This window comes from Anopheles coustani, chromosome 2 (genome assembly GCF_943734705.1).
Source record: "Anopheles coustani chromosome 2, idAnoCousDA_361_x.2, whole genome shotgun sequence".
NCBI classification, from domain to species: Eukaryota; Metazoa; Arthropoda; class Insecta; order Diptera; family Culicidae; genus Anopheles; species Anopheles coustani.
This window is the reverse complement of record NC_071289.1, coordinates 31,720,815-31,732,076: the sequence shown is the minus strand read 5'-3', so window position 1 is coordinate 31,732,076 and position 11,262 is coordinate 31,720,815. Positions and strand designations below refer to the sequence as shown.

Here is an 11,262-nt window from a genome sequence, read left to right as displayed (position 1 = left end):
ATGTTTCGCGGGGCCATTTTTTTGTTGTTTGACGTCTTCTCCCCTTTTACGCCCGCCGTTTATTTATTTGGCTGCCCCTTTTTTGTTGCCATTGTTGGCGGTCGGCGTGAGATCTGCCGATGGGTTCGGTTTGCCGGCGTATAAATAAAATAGCCGAGGGCAACAACGCCGATAGTTTGTCGTCAGAGTTTGCATAGTGAAGATTGGTGCGATCGATAGGATTTTTGTTGAATTCTAGGAAACGCTTGGTGGAGGGTGTGAACGAAGTGTAGTGTGGAAATTTTTAGAACTAATCTTTTGGTGGATTAAAAGGAATACAACATGTCAAGTGTTACTATCATGAATACGGTAATGTGAATTTGGCAAAAATTTAAAATTGCACACCAAGAACTTATCCCTGCTATCTCTGGCTGGCCCTTTCTTTCGTCTCGGTACAGTTTCTAGTGGTGCTAGCGGTTCTGGCGTGTGTCTCGGGGAAGCCCCAGAATCAGTACTCCCAGGGAAACTACAATCGGAACTCGGGAAATTACAACCGAAACCCTTCGACTAGCCAGCGGCATTCGAACCAGAATCAGCTGCAGCAGCATCAGCAGCATAACCAACAGCACCAGCAACATCAGCAGCATCAGCAGCAGCATCACCAGTCACAGCAACACTTTTCCCACCAGAGACAGTCGCAGGCTCTACGAGCCCCACTGCTGCCACCGCACAATCCTAACCAGTTCAGTCAGAGACTCCAGGTAAGCTGTAGGTGAAAGTGAAATTGATGTCAAGGACTCGACGATGGAAAAGGGGTCATTTGGATATTTATTGATAATTATCGATCGTCCAAAATAATAGATAACATTTATGAACAATATAAATCTGCAAATTTGGCTTTTTTTTAATTTAGTGTTAGTTGACATCTTGCTTTTATTTCCTTTTTGGAATTTCTGAAAGTTTTATATTTTTTAATGTTTTCTAAGACTTAAATTCAAAGGCTTAAATTAAATGTAAGCTCAAAACTTGCTCAGGACAATAAAGAAACGAAATATCATTGAAAATAATGGAAAATTAATCAGAAGTTTCAAAAATTAATTAAAAGCAAGATATCAACTAAATATTGTTTAAAAATTTACAGTTTATACACAGTTTTTGAATTATTTTTCGGAAAACAAAACACTATTTAAAAATATAATTAATTATCCATGGACACAACAAACACTATTCAGATTGAAAACAATTAACCTTTATCCAACAAGCCTTCTGCAAATGGAAAAGTCAGACCAGGCATAAATTGAAAAGGAAGAAACAATTGGATTATGAGCTGACGTGTCCTTTCACCCTTTTCACTCAATTTCGAACCACAATCAGCAGCCCTTCTCGAACGCTATCCGACCGTTCGTGCCAATCACGTCCTACAGCAACGACGTCTCGCACGATGGCTCGTACTCGTACGCGTACACGACCGGCGATGGGCAGCAGCAGCAGGCGCAGGGCTACCTGAAGAACGCCGGCCTGAAGGACCTGGAAGCGCAGTCCGTGCAGGGCTCCTACTCGTACACGTCGCCCGAGGGTCAGCTGATTACGGTGACCTACATCGCGGACGAGAACGGTGCGTTAGGGGGTTTGGTTTCATGTTTACATCGCATCCACCACCACCACGATTATGTAACCACCATTCCGTCGACCTTCCGCAGGATTCCGCGCCGAGGGTGCGCATCTGCCAACACCGCCCCCGATCCCGGAGGCGATCCAGAAATCGCTCGCCCTGATCGCACAAACGCAACCGGTTTCGGCGCAGTTTAATGCCGCCTACAACCAGCCCCGCTTCCAACAGGGTTCACTCGCGGGCTCCTCCGGCCAGAACTACAACCGATACGGGTAGGCCGAAAAGGGGGTCCTTCTCGAGCGGAAACATACACGCATACCGAACCGGAGCAACGAACTGACCACGGCAACTTCCCAGCATCGAACGACTGACATCGCCAACAAGCATACAAACATTCCTCTTGACCGCGTCTTGCCCCAGATAACAAAGGTATGTTGGACATGCATGTTGCACCATTTCCTCTACCCAACCTTGGAGCATTCCACGACGACAAACAATGATAAACAATGGAGATTCCCCCGCGAAGAAAAAGATTCTTACAAACACCACACACAAGCCACACATATCCGCCCGATACGGTTCCGTCCGCCTCCACTCCTTGCACTCTTTACGCAATCTCATACGGTTTCCACCTGTTCACCCACTTTGTAGAGAAGAAGAGGCACAAGAAAACAAAAAAGAAAAAGGGGAAAAACAAACAAACAACCCGGCTGGAAAAGCGAAGAGGATGCAATCCATCCATTGAGTCGTAAACTACACGATCCATTCGAGCGATACGTCCAATCGCACAGTTGTAAATCTCTTTTCACTGTCAACCCTCCCCATCTGCCTACATCCCTTCCTCAGGGGGATACCATTCCCCCCTCCCACTACCACCACACCATTCTGGAGTCATCGTGTGCAGTTGCGGCTCGCGATGGGATCGGTCCGCTAAAATGTGCAATTAATATGCAAATTGATTTCGACCGTTTCGGAAACGGTGGGGGGGTGGACGGTGGTGTACACCTTACCTCCTCGCCTTCCAGCTACTCACCACGTGCATCAATGGATTGATTAAGAAACAATGTAAACAATGTTTGTGTATGTTCTTACGATTCATCGGAGCACTCGAAGGTGCCGGGAGGTTATGTTCTTCTCCACCTCTCGTCCGAGAAGAGTTTATCGGCTTAACGTGTAATCATGTTTGACACGTTGTAATTGTCATTCACACGTGGGACCTGGAGTAGAGTTACAGCGCCATTATCACTCCCGTTTAGCTATTTTATAATGTTTCTGATTTCGTTTCCCATGCCATTTTTTGCCAGCCTTTCATCGAACCAGCGTCTCTTGCGATACCAAAGCGATCCCAGATGAGCAACGAAACCATTTACCGATCGGCCGATTGTCCTCCTCAATGGGTGCAGGAATATAGTAAAGATTAGTACAAGTACTCCAAGCGCATGCCATCACGGCAGATGCAATCAACTGAACCACAAAGACCTCCAGGACTCCCCCGAACGTTTTAATAATTTTTGTACATAGATTTTAGTTGCTGTATTGATTGCAAATAAAGAACAACGATTCTTGTGAAAATAACTATCTATTATTTGATTTTTGTTAAGTAATGTGACAAATCAATCGTAATGAAAAATATCACATGCATAACATGAATAAACAGAAGATTTCGTACGAGAGAAAAATTTGAATCTTTTTTATTAAAGTTTTTGACAAATTGCTGATATTTATTTTAAAGACAGATTTTTTTTAAATTTCTTAGCAATGCCAGTTGTTGAACAACGGCGACAGATTTAAAAGATTCGTTTAACACGGGCTGAAATATATTTTTGTACTTTATTCTTAACCGATATTTTCTTATTTTTTTTTTCATGCTTCATCTTCATGCTTCATCTTCATGCTCAATCTTCACGCTTAGTAGAGATTTGGAAGCAATAATGCTCTGATACAAATATTGGTTGTTTCATGTTCTTGCAAAAGTGTTAAAACAAGTGTATAAACTAAGCTATAGGTTTTGTTAAAAAAAACATCGTTTAGTTTTCGTTTTCATATCTAAACACTCATTTTACATTATGCGAATTTTCAGTCGATAAGAATACTCTTTAATATCCGTCCTATCTTCTGATGTCATATCTGTAATACTTGCAGTATATTTGTTAATTGATGAATAAAAAGAGAAAAGCTAAAAATAAATATTGACGTTAAGGGAATAAGTAAATTAGTTACTTCATGAATTATGAACGTATAATGAAGCATATAATTTCATCGAACTATAATAATGTCACAGTCGCTTCAAAAGAATCCATTTGGCGTAGTAACATTGCGAATTCTTTCAAAACAATTAAACTATGTGCAAGTGCTCTTAATGCCGGTACTATCATGCTACTTTCTTAGCGTAAGATAAGATTTTGAATTGTGATCTGTAAAAACGAACATTGAGCGATAGATATCGTTCAAACGGGAAAAACATCTTTAAGTCGTTATTTTTCAAATTCTTGGTTTCTGTTTGCATAAGCATAAACAGACTAGCAGGCTGAGGAACTCCGATGATTTCAACCTATGCTGATATAACATAAGCTACAGGCGCCTTGCACGATCATCGTTGTACTAAAGCTCCGAATGATGTGGAGCTTTCAAATGCTGCGATCATCAGTGAACTCATCATCGAGCTTCCATGATCAATAAGCATTTCGTGCATTGTTGTTGTACAGATGCAATTTGTTGTCGAAAATTATGTACTCCTTAACAGATGTTTTCCTTAAAACTGTTTACAGATTCTCTACATAATGTATGTTGAAAACAAGTTACAAACAAATGTATAATTATTTTTGTTACAAAGGATATAAAGGGGGGCCACAGATGTGGCACACTCAGTGTGAAAAAATAGACCAATAAAGGACTAATTTTTTAGTTTACTCTGCAAAAGAAATTCTCAAAGAATTCCTTTATTTCGCACTCACGTTGCATTTGCAACAATTTTATATCATGTTAAAAAAGGAACTAAATTATAGAATTACATGAGCATGACCATTCATGATTGCTATTTGAACCAAATTAGATCGAATAGTTAATGGTTCTCGATTGAACTTGTAACGAGCAACATGTACGACCTGCACGTGGATAATGAGTTCCATCAGCATCAACGATCGTGTCACCGTGCATCAGTAAATTGCATTGGCATCTTCCCAGCATAAGTCACCCAAGCATAAGCAGTTCCGGTTTGCCCTTTACGGTTCAAACACCTGCGCTTGCTCATCGCAGCTCGGATCGTTGGATGAATCAGCCGCAAAACGTGCGACAAACACGAGATCCGATTTCTTGCCGCCTCGTGTTTCGTCGAGTTCCCCCCTCTCTCGGGCACCTTCGTGTTCCACGACGGGTCCTACAGCAACGCTTCACCTCGCGCAGACATTGTAGTCGTGGGGAAAAATCCGCGTCGCTCCACGATCAGCTGTGGCACCATCCAAAACAGCCGCTAATCACCGACGGTGGCAATCATCTCACGAGTGCTCTCGTCGAGATCGTGTCATTTTGTGTCGCGTTCTCCCAGCGCCCCAGAATGTTCACCCTTCCCCCTGCCGGCACACAGCCACATGACGCTAAGAACACGATCCGACTTCGAGCGAGTGGAAGGAGAATTTATCTATTCGATTCAACGCCGGAACGATGGCTACAAATTTGCATCGAAATCATAAGCGAAACGTTTGCGGCGTGAAGTACCACGGCATGCGTCGAGAGCGGTGGGTGGTGGGGTGGAGGTGTTCATGGAGGAAATTTATGTTCCGAAAATTAACCTTTTGCTGAAGAGGACACAAAGCGATGCGCCAAACTGAATACGCTATCGAAATCCCTTCACTCCTGATGATAACATCCAGCGGGTACAGCTTGCTGAAAACCCGGGGGTTTCAATCAACACATGACACAACACAAGGTTGTCCGCACTAACAAGGAGCTTTGAATGCACTATGGTAGATCGAACAGTCTGTAAAGATGATTACCAACCGGCTCACATTACAGCGTGACTGTTTTTGGCATGGGCGAGGTACTCTCGTCCAAAGGCTGGAAATGTTTCGGGCGACAAAAACACTTTTGCAAACGAAAATTCTTTTCCTTTCGATCCGCCAAACGATGGCCGACGATGAAGTAATTAACGGCGGATGACGGATGGCGATAGTGAGCGCGTTTGGCCTCCGACTGACATTATCCAGCTGGGCTCATATTCTCAGCCCCAGACTTATTGCCAAAACTGCCCGTTGACCGAAGATGGCAAACGGTGGTTTTAATGAGCGAAGAAGAGAAAGGCAATCGCACGATGGTGCGGACCGGCTGCAAATTGAATAAGATGGAAAGTTTTATTAATTATGAAATTTCGAAATCACTAAACCACGATGTAAATGCGGCAGCCGGTATGGATTCGAGTGGAGTGACCCGCTCAGAAAACCTAACTAGAGCAAGCAAGCGGGTGCGTCGGCTGGGATGGACATTTGTTTGACGTTTCCCTAGGGGTACGTGAGATATGCTTTAGAAGATCTTGCCTAATGCCTGTAGTATCTGTCATCCAGTCAACGCATTTTCACGCCAATATTATGTCTAATCCATCGCTAGAGATTACGGTACCCTTTCGCAAAGCTCCTTAAAGGTTGCACCCGCGGATCTCGTGCTCGTGCTCGAGAAACATTTTTCGGCCGAGGGGGCGCACTGCACTGCAGCTGTGTGCTTGGCTTGGCATCTAGCAATCACGGATCAATCATAAGTCGACCTTATTCTCCATTACGACGGCCGGTGCAGCCGACGACAGCCGAAAACCCCGGCGCGCATCCAAATGTCAAATCATTCGTTTTGATGATGGCCCGGCACGAGACTGATTTGCCACAATTTGCTAAAATTAGTTCTATAATCCCAACCCCCCCACAGACTAGTTCCGCCTAGAAGACGAACTAGGCAGCATGTGCAGCATGCCGACGCTCTGCTTCCAGTACGTTTGGTTAATGTTTTTTTTTCTCTCTCCTCCAACTCCATCTCGTTTATTCGATCCATTATCCCTCCCGCAAGACGAAAGGTTTTTCCCTCGCGCCTCGCGTACGTTCCACGAAGGAGCATCTGCCGAGCGCCAGTAACGTACTATATACGGCCATACGGTGGCAAACAAGGGTGTCCCGGAGGGAACACTCCACCGTTGAGGGGGGGAAGTGCGTGTGGCGCGGGAAGTGCAAACCCGGGGCAACCCTATAATCTGACCAACCTTTGCTCTTTCCGTTTTGCGCCGTTTTCAGAGCCAAGGCCGCGCGCGATGCGTCCGTCGTACGCGAGCACGCTCGTTCTCGAGCGTCAAGTCAAGTTCCTGAGTGCCAAGTAGTACAGTGACAGTAGTGTACCCAGGACCCAAACGGGGAGCATTCCCACCCACCCCTGCTACCTTGGCCAGCGTTAATAATAACACACCGTACCGAACAGCACGCATGTACTGAAACCGATCGCCAAGGTGATCCTATTAAAGCTCGCGCCCGAATGTGAATCGCACGAAACAAAACATCCACCGAGCGGCAGCCGGTCGGTTCTGGCGTGAATCTGCCTTTCGGTGCACTATTGGGCAGGCGGTGGTGGAAGGGGTGAGAGGAAACGGGGGTACCGTGTGTTGCACTTTGTCGAGAGCCTCGTGTTTCGAGATGCTACCAGATTGGAGGCTGATTTTTAGTCAAATGCTAGTGCAAAACGGCAAAGAATGGCAAGTCAGAAGTGCACTCGCGCGGTGATTTGTGTGCGACTACAAGCGACGAACGCATCCTCGGTGATGGATGCAGGCCCAAGGGTACACGATCACTTTCGGATCGAGAGCAGTTTTGCTGCGGTTTTGACGTTCGATTCGACACATTCTCATCGGTAAACTTGAAATCAGTACGCTTTTAGTTTATCACAAAAAGTAACAAGCTAATCTTGGCTCATCAAATAACAACGGGTGCGAATTGTGTAGGACAAGGACCACCCGTTCTTTGTCGCACTCTCCTACCGACCGCTCTAAAAGATGCCCTCCGTACAAACGACTTCCCTACCTTGGGGACGGTGAAAGGGTGTCGTCCACATGTCGCCGTGTCTCCCATCCGAGATCCTTTCCCCGAAGATGCACCCTCCGGTCCGGGGGGGGGGGAGACGGCGAACGGGCGCATCCTTGATGGAAGATGCGATAAAGCACTTATGAGTTCCCTTCCCCCATCGACCACCGATCGATTAGCGATGAGTAACCGGAGCTCGGTGCTTTGTTAGGGGTTTATAGTTTACGAGCAGAACAAATAAACGATGCCGCGGTCATCCGCCAGCGACAGCCAGGTTGGCGATCGTGTAGCGTCAAAATTCATGATTACTAGGGCCGCCGTCATGCTTACGGTTTGCCCAGAGCGCTGCGCGCGCCAGCAGAGGTACTTAAGGGTGACATTAATTGACGTACATGCTTAGCGGGACGGTCATACCGCCGGGTTGGATGGGAGAATGTGGAATGGGAATCGTTTAAATGGGCACATTTTGTGCAAGGAGGGTAATTTAATTTTAATTTTATTGTACTGTTTATTTAACGACGAGGTTCGATCAATGAAGATATAGATTTTCGGTGGGTTGAGTACGTCGTTAACTTTACCAATTTTTATGTATTTTTCGAAAAAAAAACAACTAGCATCCATGTTATACAGCGTGATCATCCAAATTGCTATATTATATTGTTTTTATACGATCAAAAATATTAAATTACAGACCGGATCATGGATTATTCCAATTCCACGAAACCCTATAATATTTGCAAAGCAAGAAGCAAAAAAAATTGCATAATCATTATTTATCAAACTATTTAAAAAAAATGAATCTAATTTACGAAACCTTGAGAACAGATTATGGACTGCAATGTTCTATTATTCTGTAACTACTATTATTGAAAAGGAATTATACATGGGTCGGTTATTTTCATAAATAACAGAAATCGATGTTTTCTTTATTTAAAGCAATAGGTTTAATCGAAAATTCAGTAATCAGCAGCGGTTTCACTGTTTGATTGAGATTTGAGGGAGTTTCATCGACCGAAGCAAATTACAAATTTTATGTTTTTTTAAGTTAATTTATTTGTGTCAGAAAATGGCTTGACCGTATACTTAATTACAAGTTTAAATACACGGTAAATACGGACATACTACTACGAACTATAAGCGGCGACAAGAAGCATTCTTGCTTTTTCCGTTACGGCTCGTTATTTAACGTTAATGCCCGACCATGCTGCGGACAGGAATGTCCTCACGTACAACATGTGAACAACAACATAATCACTCTTCTCGCTTCGGGACATATCAATCGCGTCTCCTTCCGGCTCATCTACCGCACGGGAAGGATATCTGGTTAAACCTTCCCGACGTGTCCTGGACAAATCAAACCTGTCGGAAGCGTGCCCACCTTGGACCGTACGCCACCAGCGCGTATCCTTAGAGGAAATCAATTAAATCATTATCCTATCAGACGCAACCGCCGAACCGTCACCAGTTCCACTTTAACCCAACCGGAGGGGCCAACCACATTCAGGGGTAATTATTGCATCAATCGGAAACCTTTCGATCGCGCCGAAGGGTCCAAATGTCAAAAGACGGCTCGCGTACGATGCGATCGATCGAGGATGGAGAGGAGATCTGATTCGATCGGTTCTTAATTTTCGCATCACATGATCATGACTCGTCTCCGTTCCTCGTTTCCCTGGACGGAATTTTCCTCCCCCCGTGCGCGCATCCTCGTGTCGCCTGACAAAATGTAGGTCATCGTTCAACCCATCACCCCGCCGGATCGATGTGATTACGATCTTTCGGCGCGCGGATCACGTGCCTCTTCGCTTCTGCACAAATAGAATTAAATAATCGTAGAAAAAAGACTGGGTGCGACTGCGCTTCTTCATGTGGCCGCCACCGGCGCTGGATGGTGCCAAAGATCTACGGTGCAATCGGTGATGATAACGAGGGTTTGTTTCCCGGCCGATCGCTTCTGCATTTCCACTCCCGCGTTCCCGAATGATACCGCCGGCGATAAATATCCACCAGCCCGGTCTGCGCAATCGCCACCACACACACACACACATTAACCCTTTCACGACCGTAAGCTATTCAAGACTAAAATTGGCAAAACAACACAATATTTTGGCTATTTGGGGTGTATAATAAGAGAATATCACCAGAAAAACCTAGCAGTATGTGTAGGTTTTTTATAATTTCATGGGAAATATTTTTTTTATGAACCATAAAAGTCAATAAATGACCAGTATAGTTGTGATATCGGAATTTATTTTATTTGCTTTCCACTACAAATAACATAATAAAAATTCTAAAAAAAAGAGTTTATCCATTTCTATGAGAAAAATAGTGAATTCATCAACTTGCCAAATACTAAGTTTTTGTTGTTGGTTGCACGCACAAATGGTTTGGTTTTGGAGCAATTAATTTTGATAGTTCTTTTTTGTTTATTCGTTCAGAAAGTCATTTTCCGCCTATGACATAATGTTTTCTTTGATGTTTCGTTTCAAAAGTATCGTTTTGATAATAGTTGAACAAACAGTAACGAGTTTTGTAGATGGGAAAAATGTTTCCCTTGGTCGTGAAAGGGTTAAACCGCGACTGCAATCGTGATGCACCGGCATCGGCATGCATCGGCACATAGTGCACGGTTGATTGCACTCCTCCCTGTGCCGCTCCATTTCACACTCGATTTTTGCTCCAATATCATCGAAGATGCCGGTAGTTGCAACAAACTTTCTGCACGAATCTTCGAAGCTGGCGTTCTGGCGATTGGAAAAGGCGCCGATTGGGAAAGAGTGAAACCCATTTGGCCAACCCCGTGAAAACCCGTGTTTTCCAGCCCTTGTTTGCATGTCCCCCTTTCGGGAAGGGAAGAAACTGGCGCCGCTTCGATGGCGCAAAAAAAAAGTGTCCGATCAAAACCGAACACCTACGCGAAGATGCGCCGATGCTTCTCGTTCTCGTGCACCTTGCACTTGGTTTCAGCGTGTTGGCCCACTTAGACACCGAAATCGGCAGGAAATCGGCTGATCAATAGCATTTCGAGCGATTGCATCTAGCCCGATCGGGGCTCGATTGTTCCAGTGTGCTACAATTGGGTGCATTACCGGAGATGGATGAGAACCTAGCGGACCCATTTGTGCAGCAACCTTCTTCGCCGATGAAATGGCTCCAAATTGATCCCATTTTGTTGCGTTATTAGCCACGAACTGTTCGATGGTTTGTCGTTTCCCATGCTACTGCTTGGTTCCCATGGGAACGCGATACTCTTCTCAAATATCCTTTCACTTGTATGCAAGTTGTAAAAGTCTGGCGAATGCGATTACTTCGCCGCCTTATCACTCCGGCAGGATCATTAATGTCGTTCGGGGTGATGTTATCAGAAGCGCTCTCGAGGGAAGGACGTACGATCAGCTACACAATGCACCGCGCGTCGCTCATTTCCATAAACAAATGGCATCCCTGCCCTTTTTGCGCGAGGGCCAAAAAGGAATTATGAATCAACGGTCCTCCCTTGCGAGGGAATATTCTTGAACTTCAATTCAAAACACCCCCGTAGTCAATGGTAAGGTTCTTTACCTACCTCGTACCTCTACGTTGAGCAGAGGAAAACAATACCAGCCAGCGGTTGGTTCTATCGGATTT

The 11,262-nt window shown here is 44.8% G+C and overlaps 1 protein-coding gene across 1 annotated transcript; it reads left to right on the top strand.

The window, feature by feature from the left end:
- Positions 1–321: 321 nt before the first annotated feature.
- LOC131264208 (dendritic arbor reduction protein 1-like) lies at positions 322–1,867 on the top strand. Its single transcript, XM_058266497.1, has 4 exons — positions 322–348; positions 438–740; positions 1,354–1,594; positions 1,680–1,867. The coding sequence occupies exons 1-4, from the start codon at positions 322–324 to the stop codon at positions 1,865–1,867; spliced, it is 759 nt and encodes a 252-aa protein (XP_058122480.1).
- The last annotated feature ends 9,395 nt before the right edge of the window (positions 1,868–11,262 follow it).

Excerpts from the sequence above, each read along its gene's own strand:
- LOC131264208 (XM_058266497.1), top strand. The coding sequence starts at position 322 with ATGTCAAGTGTTACTATCATGAATACG. Across the intron at positions 741-1,353 it reads AGTTCAGTCAGAGACTCCAG|CAGCCCTTCTCGAACGCTAT; the intron begins GTAAGCTGTAGG and ends AACCACAATCAG. Across the intron at positions 1,595-1,679 it reads CTACATCGCGGACGAGAACG|GATTCCGCGCCGAGGGTGCG; the intron begins GTGCGTTAGGGG and ends GACCTTCCGCAG.